The sequence below is a fragment of the Carassius gibelio genome, chromosome A14 (genome assembly GCF_023724105.1).
Source record: "Carassius gibelio isolate Cgi1373 ecotype wild population from Czech Republic chromosome A14, carGib1.2-hapl.c, whole genome shotgun sequence".
NCBI lineage: Eukaryota > Metazoa > Chordata > Actinopteri > Cypriniformes > Cyprinidae > Carassius > Carassius gibelio.
In genome coordinates, this window is record NC_068384.1 from 8,535,175 (window position 1) to 8,552,534 (window position 17,360).

The 17,360-nt window shown below is 39.7% G+C and overlaps 1 protein-coding gene across 1 annotated transcript; it reads right to left on the minus strand.

Moving 5' to 3' along the window:
* Positions 1 to 13,019: 13,019 nt before the first annotated feature.
* LOC128027410 (tripartite motif-containing protein 16-like) lies at positions 13,020 to 16,939 on the minus strand. Its single transcript, XM_052615018.1, has 6 exons — positions 16,299 to 16,939; positions 15,799 to 15,894; positions 15,486 to 15,719; positions 14,163 to 14,322; positions 13,975 to 14,022; positions 13,020 to 13,765 (listed from the first exon to the last, which is right to left on the minus strand). The coding sequence occupies exons 1-6, from the start codon at positions 16,869 to 16,871 to the stop codon at positions 13,161 to 13,163; spliced, it is 1,716 nt and encodes a 571-aa protein (XP_052470978.1). The 5' UTR covers positions 16,872 to 16,939; the 3' UTR covers positions 13,020 to 13,160.
* Positions 16,940 to 17,360: the final 421 nt, after the last annotated feature.

The following is a 17,360-nucleotide window of genomic DNA, read 5'->3' on the forward strand; positions in this document are numbered from 1 at the left end:
AATGAGCGAAGGGTCCAAGATGTCCCGGGAGGGGACCCAGCTTCTCTCCTCTTGCCCGTACCCCTTCCAATCGCATAAGTACTGGTGACCACGACCCCGTCGACACGTGTCAAGGATGCAACGAACCCTGCAGACTGGGGAATCATTAATTTGAACAGGAGGACAGACTGGACGAGAGGGCGCACGAATGAAGGGCTTAATATGAGAAACATGGAAAACTGGATGAAGGTGGGATGGAAGGCGAAGCCGTACCGCAACAGGATTAATGATTTTAATAATACGAAAAGCCAGATAAAATGGGGCGCCAGCTAACGGGACTCGGAATGTAATGGTAAGTTAGCGGTGGACTCTTAATTAGCAGTGATGTGCATGCGGCGTTAGAGCGACGAAGTGCAGTTCTCACCCTTCTCCAAGTGCGCCTACAACGATCGATAAAGGCTTGAACAGATGGTGAATTAGAAGCTGCCTCCTGAGACGAAAATAAAGGAGGTTGATAGCCGAGGCAACAATGGAAAGGAGAAAGACCTGTTGCAGAGGATAGGAGGGAATTGTGTGTATACTCTCCCCAGGCCAGCTGCTCAGACCATGACACGGGACAACGATGAGCAAGGCTGCGGAGCATACGAGCAACAATTTGATGAGCACGCTCGGTTTGTCCATTGGTTTGCGGGTGAAAACCTGACGAGAGGCTGCCCGTTGCCCCAATGACACGACAAAACTCTTTCCAGAAAAAGGCGGAGTATTGCGGGTCCCTATCTGAAACCACGTCAGTGGACAGAACATGTATCTTAAAGGAACACTCCAACTTTTCAGGACTTTAGCTTATTCACAGTATCCCCCAGAGTTAGATAAGTCCATACATACCTTTTTCATTTCTGTGCGTTCTGTAAGTGTTAATTGACGCACCCATCGCTAGCCTAGCTTAGCACAAAGACTGGATGTAAATGGATAATGGTAGCATAGTACTCCCAATAAGTGACAAAATAATGCCAACATTTTCCTATTTACATGTTGTGATCTGTATAGTCACAGCGTGTACAAATAACAAGGATATATGAGATAGAGACCATTATTAATCGTATAAAAACTGGGAACTATATTCTCACTAGGCGTAGGAGCACAGCTAACGTTACTTGGGCGGAGTCGTTAAGCCTCTTCTCCGTGGGCCGACCGGTCATACACACGGATCATCTCTCGCTTGAAGAGAGTGAAGTCGGTGACGCAACCACTCTCCACCTCCCAGTTTGCCACTCCCCATTCTCGAGCTCGTCCTGTGAGTAGGGAGATAACGTAGGCCGCCTTGGCCCGGTCCTGAACGCAAGTAGCGGGCTGTACCGAGAAGACAACCTTGCACTGGGTGAGAAAGGAACGGCATTGATTTGGCTCACCGGAGTAGACAGGGGATTGTTGATTCACGGTCCAGACACCTCACGGATCTCAGTGGTGGGTGGCTCGTGACGAATCTGATGCACCCGATGAGAGAGGTCAGCCATCTTTGGCAAGGGAGTCCACAGCCTGGTGAGCGATGGATATCTCCTGCTCGTGTCTGCCCAACATGGCACCCTGGAGCTCGACCGCCGCTTGAAAGGGATTGCTGCTCGCTTGGTCCATAACTGGTCAGTTTATTCTTTATACTGTAAAATATACTGTAAAATTGTATTATATATTCTTTATAATATAAAATATTCTTATTTATTAGGTGGAAGATAGAGGACCAAAAGGCGAGATTCTCAATCACAGTCTTTTAATGAAAATTAGAAACAGTCAAAAAATCTACGGGAAACATAAATCCACTCCGGAGACAGAGGTATCAGTCAAAACGGAAATCTTCGCTCGTAAACCCTGAGCATTAACAAAGGGTGGCAGAGAAACTAGTTACTGAGATTCGGGATGAGCGGCAGCCGTGCCAGGTGCAGTGGAAGATCCCAATAGAGGGTACGGCGAGAGGCGAAGCTCGTAGAGAGAGTGTGTACCGTAGGCTGGATACCGCGTCCGTCTGAGTTGGTAGAGCACAGTAAGGAGCGTGAAGGAGAAAGGCTTCAAGACAAACCGCACAGGACAAGACAGGACAACACTTGACTCAGCAGGTAAGAGATGTGTCTTCAGCAATGATAGCTAGGAATAAACTGACAAGAGGGGCAGAGAAAGAGGAGGTAGAAATAGGGGAAACAGGTGAAAGGATTGTGTAAGTGGAAACAGCAGGGACTAATGAAGTTAAAGTGATGGTGTAGAGAAAGAGTGTGTAGGATGACCACAAGAGGGGGTCAGTGAAAGGAGGAACCCAGGATCATGACCCAATGAAGCTTATCAAGCAACAACTTTATAGCAAAGCCAATCACCAGACAGCTGCTTCAGTTTGTGAAACTCCTCTTTAAGGACACTGACGATCTAAATTAAGAATCAAAAGGAAGAATAAAGAGCTCAGCTCAACAGATGAACCAGGTACATTACCTCTTTGTGGCCACAGTTTTCTAGCAATAACACAAGTCTTCTGTCTGAAGCAGTCTCTCTCATCTTTGGAGTTCGTCTCTATGCTCTGGGAACAGAAAGAATTGCATGGAGACCTTTGGTGTTGATTTTGTTTCTTGAAAACTATGTTTACCTTGTTATTAAAATTATAAACATTAACAATACAATAATATATGTTTATAGAAGGGATTTTAAAGTTTTTTTATGAAATATTATTTATTGTTTTTTAAATATAGTCAGAGTTACAGAAAAATAAACATAATGCAAAAAATAAGGAGATCATTTTTTTTCAATATGGTCTGTTAAAAGTGTGATTGAATGACGTTAGTTCATTTGTGCAAGCATGTATTTGCTATAACAATGAAAATATTTGTAAAACAGTAATAAACAAACAATGATGCAATCCTTTAAATTTTAATCCTTGAGTGTAGCAGAGTAAAATTATCATCATGTCACACGTGACACATTTATTTATTGTGACAGAAAAAAAGTATCACCAGTGACTAAAGATCCTTATTCTTCAACTATAATTAAGTAGATAACACTACATTGTGACATTTGTCATACATTTGTCAAGAAGAGAAAGCAGTTAGTAAAAGAACATAAACATAAACTGATCTTCACTGGTGTTACCCGTAAGGAAGGTACACCACTGCTGCAAGCTCTCAAACCATCTGTTGTCAATCACAGTAATCACTCAATTAAGAAGTTTAATCCATTTGTATTCTAGATTTTCTTTTTATTCCCTAACGATAGGTCATAACAGTGACTTTCACTTAAAGCTTCATATGAAATCATGAGATAAATGAGAATATTTCTGATAACTGAAAAGAGACATGGGCCTTTTCAGGAAATAAGAGGAAGGGAGTCAAGTGATGTCATCAGCATGATTTTTATTTCAGAATAAAAAAACAGTAACAGTAACACCAGAGTCACAACTCACTACTTTCATTATATATCTTGTAATATTTATTTGCCATTCACCCCCCCCCCCCAAAAAAAACATGGTAAACTGAGAAAAAGTTTAGAACTTGATTTATACTTTTACTACACTTATTTTGCGCATGCAAATTTATTTTAAATTACGTAATTTATATTACAAATATAATTGGCATGCAAAGACTACCTTCATAAAAACCTGCTGCTGTCAGAAAAATACTTCCCAACACTAAAGAGTGAATCAGAGACACACTGACCTCTGCTGGACACACTGTATTCTCTATTGCTTTACACCAGGGATATTCAAATCTGGCCCAAGAGAAAAAAAAAATTGGGGATATTGATATTTTGCAGGGATATTTTGTCTCTATAACATAGGATATACACACACACTCAAACACATTAAACCATTAGTTAATATTTTTAATGGCACACTAAACATGTTAGTGTTTATACTTGACTAACTGGGGCCCAGGTCAGGAAGCAGACAGACTGGCTAAACCGACCGTCTGCTAGCTGCCTCCCGTCACAGAGGTCAGCTAATTCTCAGCACATAGAGACTCTTTCACCTAGATATCACACTATAGAGACTGTGTCTGTTCCACGAACTAGAAAATACAAAAAACGTCCAAACCAAGTTAAGGTTAACAATTTAATTGAGGTTCAACAAATAAAAAACAAATGCAATATGGATAAACAAATGATAAAGATTGGCTTATTGAATATCAGATCCATTTCTACGAAAACACTTTTTGTAAATAATATGATAACTGATCATAATATAGATGTGCTCTGTTTGACAGAAACTTGGCTAAAACCTGATGATTACATTATTTTAAATGAGTCCACTCCCCAAGATTATTGTTATAAACACGAGCCGCGTCTAAAAGGCAAAGGGGGAGGTGTTGCTTCAATTTATAATAACGTTTTCAGGATTTCTCAGAGGGCAGGCTTCAAGTATAACTCGTTTGAAGTAATGGTGCTTCATATAACATTATCCAGAGAAACCAATGTTAATGATAAGATTATAGGTTGGCCTTCTGTAGCTAATCATAGCTCCATGTAGCTGTTTTTATTTTATATTTTTTCTCTATAATCTTTCTTACTATCACTGTCTGTTTGTTTGTTTTTTTAATTGTAAAATATAACTTAATTCACACCATATTTCTGATATTACCGATCAATCTTATCAGATTAACTTTGATCGTTCACTCTTCCGTGACTCCAGTACACCTGCAAAGCGTTAGCACCCGTTAGCTTGTCATTAGCGTTTTCTTTTCTCCTCTCCTCTCCTCTCTCACGCTGCAGTTTTCCACAAGTTCATCAAACAACCGCAGTAAGAATATTTCATCAAGCACGGTGAGTAATGGCTTCTCCTACTATTGTTATTTGCACCTCTTGCCACATGTACAGTTTATCTATCTCTGTCGCTGAAGAGGGATTCACATGTGATAAATGCAGGGAAATAGTTAGGCTGACAGAGAAGATTTCAGAATTAGAGACACGCATCCAAACTTTAATTGAGGACAGTAAGAATGTTAGGGCTCTAGATATGGCTTTGGATGCGTCTAGCTCAGGGACTCCTGTACATTGTCCGGTTCCAGCAGAGCCCCTGCAGCAGGGCAACTGGGTGACGGTGAGGCAGCGTAGTCGTGGGTCAAAACACCGCTCTTCTGTTCCGATCCAAACATTAAACAGGTTCTCCCCACTCAGTGATGCACCCACTGAGAAACCTGATGAAAGTACTCTAGTTATTGGCGATTCTATTGTACGGAACGTGAATATAGAGACACCGGCCACCATAGTCAAATGTTTACCGGGAGCCAGAGCGCCTGACATCTTGGCGAATTTAAAAGTGCTGGCTAATGCTAAACGTAAATACAGTAAGATTGTTATTCATGCCGGCGCTAATGATATTCGACTTCGCCAGTCGGAGATCACTAAAAATAACTTTAAAGAGGTGTGTGAACTTGCAAGCACGATGTCAGACACTGTAATATGCTCTGGTCCCCTCCCTGCTTACCGTGGTGATGAGATGCATAGCAGATTGTCATCACTCAATGGCTGGATGTCTAAGTGGTGCCCACAGAATAACATAGGTTTCATAGACAATTGGACGAGCTTTTGGGGCAGACCTGACCTGTTGAAAAGAGATGATCTTCATCCCTCCTGGGGTGGCGCCACTCTTCTGTCTAGAAATATGGCAAATAGTCTTAGTGTTTATACTTGACTAACTGGGGCCCAGGTCAGGAAGCAGACAGACTGGCTAAACCGACCGTCTGCTAGCTGCCTCCCGTCACAGAGGTCAGTTAATTCTCAGCACATAGAGACTCTTTCACCTAGATATCACACTATAGAGACTGTGTCTGTTCCCCGAACTAGAAAATACAAAAAACGTCCAAACCAAGTTAAGGCTAACAATTTAATTGAGGTTCAACAAATAAAAAACAAATGCAATATGGATAAACAAATGATAAAGATTGGCTTATTGAATATCAGATCCATTTCTACGAAAACACTTTTTGTAAATAATATGATAACTGATCATAATATAGATGTGCTCTGCTTGACAGAAACCTGGCTAAAACCTGATGATTACATTATTTTAAATGAGTCCACCCCCCAAGATTATTGTTATAAACACGAGCCGCGTCTAAAAGGCAAAGGGGGAGGTGTTGCTTCAATTTATAATAACGTTTTCAGGATTTCTCAGAGAGCAGGCTTCAAGTATAACTCGTTTGAAGTAATGGTGCTACATATAACATTATCCAGAGAAACCAATGTTAATGATAAATCCCCTGTTATGTTTGTACTGGCTACTGTATACAGGCCACCAGGCCACCATACAGACTTTATTAAAGAGTTTGGTGATTTTACATCCGAGTTAGTTCTGGCTGCAGATAAAGTTTTAATAGTTGGTGATTTTAATATCCATGTCGATAATGAAAAAGATGCATTGGGATCAGCATTTATAGACATTCTGAACTCTATTGGTGTTAGACAACATGTTTCAGGACCTACTCATTGTCGAAATCATACTCTAGATTTAATACTGTCACATGGAATTGATGTTGATAGTGTTGAAATTATTCAGCCAAGTGATGATATCTCAGATCATTATTTAGTTTTGTGCAAACTTCATATAGCCAAAATTGTAAATTCTACTTCTTGTTACAAGTATCGAAGAACCATCACTTCTACAACAAAAGACTGCTTTTTAAGTTATCTTCCTGATGTATCCAAATTCCTTAGCATATCCTCAGAACAACTTGATGATGTAACCGAAACTATGGACTCTCTCTTTTCTAGCACTTTAAATACAGTTGCTCCTTTACGCTTAAGAAAGGTTAAGGAAAACAGTTTGACACCATGGTATAATGAGCATACTCGCACCCTAAAGAGAGCAGCCCGAAAAATGGAGCGCAGCTGGAGGAAAACAAAACTAGAGGTATTTCGTATTGCTTGGCGGGAAAGTAGCATATCCTACAGAAAAGCATTAAAAACTGCTAGATCTGATTACTTTTCTTCTCTTTTAGAAGAAAACAAACATAACCCCAGGTATTTATTCAATACAGTGGCTAAATTAACGAAAAATAAAGCCTCAACAAGTGTTGACATTTCCCAACACCACAGCAGTAATGACTTTATGAACTACTTTACTTCTAAAATCGATACTATTAGAGATAAAATTGCAAGCATTCAGCCGTCAGCTACAGTATCGCATCAGACAGTGCACTATAGACCCCCTGAGGAACAGTTCCACTCATTCTCTACTATAGGAGAGGAAGAATTATATAAACTTGTTAAATCATCTAAACCAACAACATGTATGTTAGACCCTATACCATCTAAGCTCCTAAAAGAGGTGCTTCCAGAAGTCATAGGTCCTCTTCTGACCATTATTAATTCCTCATTGTCATTAGGATATGTCCCCAAAACCTTCAAACTGGCTGTTATTAAGCCTCTCATAAAAAAGCCACAACTTGACCCCAGAGAACTTGTTAATTATAGACCAATCTCGAATCTCCCTTTTCTGTCCAAGATACTAGAAAAGGTGGTATCCTCACAATTATATTCCTTCTTAGAGAAAAATGGTATCTGTGAGGATTTCCAGTCAGGATTTAGACCGTATCATAGTACTGAGACTGCTCTCCTTAGAGTTACAATTGATCTGCTCTTATTATCTGATCGTGCGTGTATCTCTCTATTAGTTTTATTGGATCTTAGTGCTGCGTTTGACACAATTAACCACAGCATTCTTTTGTATAGACTTGAACACTTTGATGGCATCAGTGGAAGTGCATTAGCATGGTTTAAATCGTACTTATATGACCGCCATCAGTTCGTAGCAGTGAATGAAGATGTATCATATCGATCACAAGTGCAGTATGGAGTACCTCAAGGCTCAGTACTAGGGCCGCTACTCTTCACGCTTTATATGTTACCCTTGGGAGATATCATCAGGAAACATGGTGTTAGCTTTCACTGTTATGCTGATGATACGCAGCTCTATATTTCCTCGCAGCCTGGTGAAACACGCCAATTTGAAAAACTAATGGAATGCATAGTCGATATAAAAAATTGGATGACGAGTAATTTCTTACTGCTAAACTCAGAAAAAACAGAGGTGTTAATCATAGGGCCTAAAAACTCTGCTTGTAATAACCTAGAACACTGTCTAAGACTTGATGGTTGCTCTGTCAATTCTTCGTCATCAGTTAGGAACCTAGGTGTGCTACTTGATCGCAATCTTTCCTTAGAAAGCCACGTTTCTAGCATTTGTAAAACTGCATTTTTCCATCTCAAAAATATATCTAAATTACGGCCTATGCTCTCAATATCAAATGCAGAAATGTTAATCCATGCATTTATGACTTCAAGGTTAGACTATTGTAATGCTTTATTGGGTGGTTGTTCTGCACGCTTAGTAAACAAACTACAGCTAGTCCAAAATGCAGCAGCAAGAGTTCTTACTAGAACCAGGAAGTATGACCATATTAGCCCGGTCCTGTCCACACTGCACTGGCTCCCTATCAAACATCCTATAGATTTTAAAATATTGCTTATTACTTATAAAGCCCTGAATGGTTTAGCACCTCAGTATTTGAATGAGCTCCTTTTACATTATACTCCTCTACGTCCGCTACGTTCTCAAAACTCAGGCAATTTGATAATACCTAGAATATCAAAATCAACTGCGGGCGGCAGATCCTTTTCCTATTTGGCGCCTAAACTCTGGAATAACCTACCTAACATTGTTCGGGAGGCAGACACACTCTTGCAGTTTAAATCTAGATTAAAGACCCATCTCTTTAACCTGGCATACACATAACATACTAATATGCTTTTAATATCCAAATCCATTAAATGATTTTTAGGCTGCATTAATTAGGTAAACCGGAACCGGAAACACTTCACATAACACCGTACTTTCTACATCATTAGAAGAATGGCATCTACGCTAATATTTGTCTGTTTCTCTCTTGTTCCGAGGTCACCGTGGCCACCAGATCCAGTCTGTATCCAGATCAGAGGGTCACTGCAGTCGCCCGGATCCAGTACGTATCCAGACCAGATGGTGGATCAGCACCTAGAAAGTACCTCTACTGCCCTGAAAGACAGCGGAGACCAGGACAACTAGAGCCCAGATACAGATCCCCTGTAAAGACCTCGTCTCAGAGGAGCACCAGGACAAGACCACAGGAAACAGATGATTCTTCTGCACAATCGGACTTTGCTGCAGTCTGGAATTGAACTACTGGTTTCGTCTGGTCAGAGGAGAACTGACCCCAACTGAGACTGGTTTCTCCCAAGGTTTTTTTCTCCATTCTGTCACCGATGGAGTTTCGGTTCCTTGCCGCTGTCGCCTCTGGCTTGCTTAGTTGGGGTCACTTCATCTACAGTGATATCATTGACTTGATTGCAAATAAAAACAGACACTATTTCAACTGAACAGAGATGACATAACTGAATTCAATGATGAACTGCCTTTAACTATCATTTTGCATTATTGAGACACTGTTTTCCAAATGAATGTTGTTCAGTGCTTTGACGCAATGTATTTTGTTAAAAGCACTATATAAATAAAGGTGATTGATTGATTGATTGATACATTAAGCATTTAAAAAAACATGGGGTGACAAATGAATTAAAAAGAGTACAAGACTATTTTCCTTGACTGTCATGGAATTGCTTATTGAATAATAGTATAACTATAGTTGCTTGAAATTTGTGTAATTTACATACTTTAAGACTTATTATAAACAAGATGTAACTTACAGTAAAAAATAATTCAACTGTAAATAATTAAATGCGCATTTAACAATTAAATGCATGACAATTAAAACAGTGCTCAAAATAATAAAACATTTATTATTATTATTATTATTATTATTACCATGGTAAATTTGTGGTTACTGCAGTTTTACTTTAAATACTGTAGTAAACTGTGGTTACCGTAAATTAGATTAGATTAGATTCAACTTCATTGTCATTCTGCAGAGAACAAGTACAGAGCTAATGAAATGCAGTTAGCATCTAACCAGAAGTGCAAGAATATAGTGTTTTATATACATATAAGTGCAGAGTAAGTGAAGCTATGATATACAGAATGTACAGTGTACAATATTGAGCAGAGTATATAAAGAATATAAATATGAATGCAATGTAGGGATTGTATGACATTATGAACAGAGCAATGAAGGATTATATATACATTATGAACAGCAGGATCGTGAGAACAGTGCTAATAAAAACAGTTGTTTGAGTGTGCAAATATATTGTTGAACAATGTATTATATGCAAAATAACAGTAGTGCAATGATATTTATAGAAATAGTTGACTGTGCTATGTACAGTAACTACTTTAGACAGTTTACAGTGTAATAACCTGAACAGTGTGCAGTCTGTGTAAAATATGAGTCGTGCAGACACATGTAAAGTACTGTGACCGGTGCAGGTGCAGGGTAGATTGGTGGTGTGGAGTTCAGGAGTGTCACAGTCTTGGGGAAGAAGCTCTTCCTGAGTTTACTAGAGAGTGTAGACACCTGTAACACCTGCCGGACGAGAGGAGGGTGAAGAGTCCACGGTTAGGGTGAGAGGTTTCCTCGATGATGTTTCTTGCCCTGTCCAGACAGCGCTTGTGATAGATGTTCTCAGTGGAAGTTAACTGGGTGCCGGTGATCTGATGACCAGTGTTCTCCACCCGCTGGAGCGCTCTGTGGTCAGATACGGAGCGATTGCTGGACCACACTGAGATGCTCTCAATGGTACAGCGGTAGAATTCAGCAAGGATCCTGGGACTCAGGTGAACTTTCTTAAGGCTCCGTAAGAAGTAAAGGCACTGCTGTGCCTGTTTGACCAGGGTGGAGGTGTTTAGGGACCAGTTGAGGTCATCTGAGATGTGGATGTCAAGGAACTCGACACACGCTCCACTACAGCTCCGTTGATGTAGATGGGTGTGTGTGCATGATTCCTAGTCCGCCTGAAGACCACAATGATCTCCTTAGTCTTCTGGGTGTTTAGTTCCAGGTTGTTGGTGGCACCTCATCCCTGTAGGCTGACTCATCGTAAATAAAACCTTGGTTAATTTGTGTAAAAGGCTGCCAGGCTGTTGTACCCCTAAAGGTGAAACTTTAAGAAAGTTAGCTGCAGCAAGGGCCTATAACATTTTACTATTTTACTAATCACAATATTATTATTGGTTTATAAAGGCTACCATGAACACATTTTTCCATTTTTATCACAGAATAAGGCAGGAAATATATGTTATAGTTTATATACTAAATGATATATCACTCAGTGTAGTGTTCATTCAGACCCTCATCTGATCCATGCCTACCTAGGAATACAACACCAATCATGATTCTGTTTATAAGATCCTTTCAGTCATTATTCAGCAGCTATCACTTTGCTCAGAAGCTAATCATCCTCCTCCATCCCCAACTCCTCCTCTCATCCAGTCAGGACTTGGCACTGGATATTTCTTCTTGATCAGACCACTGAATTATGTTGATATATAACATAATCACTCAGCACATTAATGATATCTGCTACATTAATCATTAATGTTGTTTCTGTATTGTTTACCCTGGGGGAGGGGGGGTATTTATGTGCTATTTATGTGTTCTATCCGTGCAGGCTGCAGGAAAACAGATCCATACCCCCATCCTAAAATGTATGATATTATAAGTTATCTTCGACGATAATGGTCCTGACAGAACAGCATTATTCATAAAGTTTATTTATTACCTGGAGATAACTTCAAAAATACATAAACAATATATTTTCCCAATCGTGTGTTTATTGTCTTTGGGTTTCATCAGTAAAAATGTATTACAGCAGATAAGCCAGATGCTTTTGTCCATATTAGGGATTTCCTGCACATAATAAGTTATTACTTCTATGAGTCTGTTTTGGACTTTCTGCGTGAGAGCGCCCTCTGGCTTTGAGTATGAATGAAACATGCACTGCATGAGAGAGTTCAGCGCTCTGTAGTGTTCACATCGCCTCATTTCAGAGACGGATAAAATGCAGAGTCATTCATAGACCATCTTGTCTCATTGAATTTAAATCTACAATTAAATCAAGAAACATCTACATGAATACACCTGTCCAAATAAAGTGCAGGGAACATATTTACATTATATTAAAATTAAATATTTATATAAAAATATGTAGCTAACATAGTTCTACACACAGCAATATAAACAAAGGTGCCTGTTCTCTTTCATGCTTGCTGTTTGATTGGAAAATGTTTAAACGGTGTTGAGGGATCTTGTCTTTTTTGTTATCTTACTAAAAAGTACTATTTTTATTACAATATTTATTTACAAATCATAAAATGCCTTAAAAATAATTATCAGAACACTGATAAAACATGCTTATACTGATTTTCATCCTCTAAATTATACTTATCAATCCTGTTTTTCATTATCATTCAAAAAAATGAATAAATTCAGAACAAACAGTAGTGTTTACAACAGCAAAATCACCATATAATCATGTATTTGAGGTGCCAGGAAAGACCAGTGAACACTGTCTGTGATTGATTGGTCCTGTCTTTCAGCACTTGCTTGTGTTCAGATGAGCAGGAGAAATGGTTCTAACTTCTATCCAACACAATTATTCACTAATATGGCTGATTTTCCACCTAGAAGCTTACTATATGCACCGAATGTCTTGATAAATAAATACAATTAATGGTTCAAATATGCAGTTCTTATCAGAAATGATTTGCAGAAATGATCGATCCTCACAGCATCAGTATCCGTATCGAAAGTATCGAAAATTAAAGGGATACTCCACCCCAAAATGAATATTTTGTCATTAATTATTTACCCTCATGTTGTTCTAAAACTGTAAAAGCTTTGTTCGTCTTCGGATGAAAACCGGGAGGCTTGTGACTGTCCCATAGACTGTTAAATAACTTACACTGTCAAGGTCCAGTAAAGTATGAAAGACATCTTCAGAATAGTTCATCTGCCATCAGTGGTTCAACCGTAACATTATGAAGCAATGACAATACTTTTGCACATGAAGAAAACTAAAATAATTACTTCATTCAACAATTTATCTTTTCTGTCACTGTAGAGCGTATGCTGCTCATTCTGAGGTATTTCAGTGACAGAAGATCAGCTGCAGTATTAATGTCATGAAGAGAAAAGAAGAAGAGACTCAACAACATCTCACTGATACTGATTCATCATCAAAAGCATTATGGGTAGAATCTCTCGTCAGTCAACTCTGATTCATCAACACAGTTTCACTGATGATCCAAACCAAACACTAAACCCAGGATAGAGCGTCTGAGTGAATGTGGTCTGGACTGTGTGGATGAGTCTCATTGTGTCAGAGACGCTGTAGAAGGACAGAGTTCCTGCTCTGTGATCCACAAACACTCCTATTCTCCTGACAACATCATCATCATCATTCTCTTCCTCCTCTTCCTCTTCCTCCTTATCATCATCATCATCCAACACTCCTATTCTGCTGCTGATGGACTTTATAGGGAGAGAAGTATTTATGTTATTGTGTTTGAATGAGTAACTGGAGGGAGAGCAGATCAAACTCCAGGACTGATCATTACGTCCAAACACACACTCTTTACCCCGTCCCTTCCTGCTGATGCTCTTATATGAGACTGATATACACACACTATTATATCCACTCCACTCAATCTCCCAGTAACAGCGTCCACACACACTCTCTCTACACAACACCTGCTGATAATAATCAAATCTGTCTGGATGATCAGGATACGACTGATCTCTGCCAGTACCAGTAATCACTCTGTTGTTCTCAGACAGATGGAGGAGTTTATTCACTGTGTTCAGATCCAGAGTGAACTGATGGGAATCTGATGGAGATAAAACACATCAGAATCAGGAATTATGAATCCGTTTGATCTTTTCATGTTCAGTGTATCATCAGTGTCTCAGTACAGATGAACAGATATCTGTGCACATCATCATTTACTTCATCAGTTATAAAACTCTTCTTTCTCCTTCTACAGGAAGAATATGAAGACTCTCAGAGAGTTTTCTGCTGGTTTTCTTACTGACTTACATTGTAGGAAGTCCTTCCTGGTCCAGAGATCAATGCTGGTGAATGTTTCTGTGGAAATCAACAGACATGAACAGTGTGATTCTCATGATCCTGTATCTATTCCTAACACATTTCTAATATGATGTTCTCCATGATATGAGATGATGATGGACTGGTTTCTGAGAGCAGATGAATCTCCAGGACTTTACCTCTGTCTGAGATCTTCTTCAGCTGCTCTTTACAGAAATCCTCCAGTTTGTCTCTCAGCTGATGGACAGATTCTCTCAGATCATCAGAAGAGAAGAGAGAACTGAAGAGATCATCATTTACATCTGTAGATTCAGGAAGTGCTGAGAGAGACTGGAAACTCTACAGAAAACAGAAATCAAACTCATCAGCTCCACACTTCACTCAATAACCTTCAGGAACATCAGATTTGATCTTTAGTAACTCTCCTCAATCCAGCACTTTCACAACATCAGCTTCATTCTTCTCATATTCATTTAATCACATTAGAGCTACAGATTCATTTCTAACAGTTCAAGCACATCAATGGAGACTCATTGTAGGAAAAGCAGCTCTAAGGCTATGATCAGATTAACTAGGGTGATCAAACATACCATTTTCCCAGGACACATCCTTGCCAGGATTTCTATATTGTCTAAAATATCCAGGTTTTGGTTTGTGTTTGCACTGTGCAGACCAATTGTTGTACTACAAAGTATTGTGAAACGGCTTCTTGTGTTTTTGAATCACTCTGATGTCATACACTGATCGGTCTACTCAGTGCTGCTTCAAGTCCAACACTAATATGTACACGCATCTGCATCGCTTTGACCGTTCTCTGTAGATCCTTCTCACGCAGCACGACTGGTCGATTACATACAATTACTGCATGTTATTGGTCAAACGATCATTACCTTCATTAAGTGTGAAAACAGGAAACCAAAGCCCAAACCTGGATATTTCCTGGGATAATGTCACATTTGGTCACCCTAAGATTGAGCATCATTTATAACTTTATAATGGTTAGAGACACTGAAACTTCACAAGGACCCTTAAGACACGCTCAGGTTTGGATTGGTTTCAATAAACTGAAGCATTGCTAATATACAGACTGACTTCATGTTTGGGGTCTTCATGCTCAAATTCATCAATGTGTTACAGCCAAATAAAAATACATTTTTTTTTTCAGGTTTGAGGATCACCTGATCCAATTTTGATGAATGTTACTCAGAATCGTTACTATCAAGTTCACGATAATAGTGAAGTTTTGAACAGTTGGTGGCGCTAGCAGTGTTTAGCAGCTAAATACATCTTCCAGAAGAAAGAGCTCAGAGAAATGATTCCTAACAGATCTCCAGAGCTGAAAGCCATTTGTAAGCGGCGTCTCTTTCAGAAGAAGATGATCAGATGAGAGTCTGACTGATGATTATATAATAAGACACTCATGAACTGTTTCTCTGTGAGTCTCTGTCACAGCAGGATCTGCTCAAGTCCACTATGACCCTGTTCTTCTAGATCTGTGTTACCTGCAGGAACTGGATGTGATCCTGTGTGTGTGAAAGCTGCTCCAGCTCAGCGTCTCTCCTCCTCAGATCATTGATCTCCTGCTCCAGTCGCTCCAGTCGTTCTTCAGCTCGACTCACTGCAGTCTTTTCCTGATCTCTGATCAGTCGTATCAGCTCAGAGCGGCTTCTCTCAATGGAGCGGATGAGCTCAGTAAAGATCCTCTCACTGTCCTCCACTGCTGTCTGTGCAGAGCGCTGTTAGGACACACAGTGATTCAGCTTCAGTGAGTCTGAACTGAGACGGAGACAAACTTCTCTTCTTCTCCAGACTCACCTCATGAGACTCCACAGTCTCTCTCAGCTGCTGGAGATCTTTCTCTCTCTGCTGGATTCTCTGCTGGAGCGTCTTCTGAGTCTCCTTCAGCTGCTTCTGCAGGACAAACAGATGATCGTCAATCTCACAGAAAACTACTGACACTAAATCATCATGAGAACAGATCAATCCAGTAAAAGAGGAGCTGATAACTAACAGCTGTAGGTTCAATCTCCAGAAGTGATGATGAGTTACAATCATCATATCAGCATAAATTACTCTAAGTGTAAGTGTTATAAAAGTGAAACTGACACAGACGTAGAATTTCACACTGACAGTGTTTCTGTGTTTTGACTGATGCTAGTTTATATATTTTGTCAAAGAATTTGTGAATAGTTCACTCCATTATTTTATTTTGCATAATCAAGGTCTGTTTTACGAAAGATTGTTAATAAGGTGCTGATATAAACAAATATGAAATGAGTGTCAGCAATATTTGATCAGTGTCTAGTGTTAAATACCTGTGTCTCTGTCCTCTGATCTGCGGCTGACACAATGTCGTGGTTTTTATGTTCAGTAACCGTACACAGCACACATATACACTTCTGATCAGTGCGACAGAAAACCTCGAGGATCTTCTCATGTTTCTGACAGATCATCTCCTGCAGTCGTCCAGTGGCTTCAGTCAGATTGTGTCTCTTTCCTCTAAAGAAACTCTCATGTTGTTGGAGGTGATTCTGACAGTAAGAGTTCAGACACACCAGACAGGACTTGACGGCTCTGTATTTTCTTCCAGTACAGACGTCACACTGCACATCTCCAGCTCCAGCGTAACAGTCATCAGAGAGTCTGGTCTTCTTCAGTTTCTCCACCACTTCAGCCAGCATGGTGTTTCTAGATAAAGCAGGTCTTGGACTGAAGGTCTGTCTGCACTGAGGACAGCTGTAGACTCTCTTCTGATCCTCCTGATCCCAGCAGTCTGTAATACAGATCTTACAGTAACTGTGTCCACAGGAAGTGGTCACTGGATCCTTCAGCAGATCCAGACACACTGGACACAAGAACTCATCCTGAGAAAATCTGGCTTCTGCCATTTTACTGCTTGAATACAGAGACACAAACACACAACAGCTCAACTACACTTCAGTTTCTCTTTCCCTGAAATCAGGTGATTCCTGCTTCCTGGTTCTGTGTCTGAGTCACGTGTGTGAAACACCTTCCTCATTCCTTCTCCTGTAGAGTCTCTCTCTCTCTCTCTCTCTCTCTCTTTCTCGTTTAGTGAGTTTGCGTGAGTGGATGTGCGTGAGAACATTTCTAACTGGTGTTTATTGTTGTTTTTTCTATTCTTTCTTTATTTCTAAAAACATACAAGGAAACAAGGTGTGTTTCTTTATCTTCTTAATTTCTGTGTTTAGGTTTAGGTTAGTTTAGAAGGTATTTTCTTCTTCCTTGCATGCAGTTTTTATTTTATTTTATTTTAATTTCCCTCCAGAATGGGTTTACATATGGACTGGAGCCGATCGCTTTGATTGAGATTGTGTTGATTATAGTTGGTGATCAGGTTGGTTACGAAAATATAAATT

Coding starts and splice junctions, on each gene's coding strand:
- LOC128027410 (XM_052615018.1), bottom strand. CDS start 16,871: ATGGCAGAAGCCAGATTTTCTCAGGATGAGTTCTTGTGTCCAGTGTGT. Junction 15,895..16,298: donor ATCAGAGGACAGAGACACAG/GTATTTAACACT, acceptor TTTGTCCTGCAG/AAGCAGCTGAAGGAGACTCA. Junction 13,766..13,974: donor CAGGAAGGACTTCCTACAAT/GTAAGTCAGTAA, acceptor TATCTCCATCAG/ATTCCCATCAGTTCACTCTG.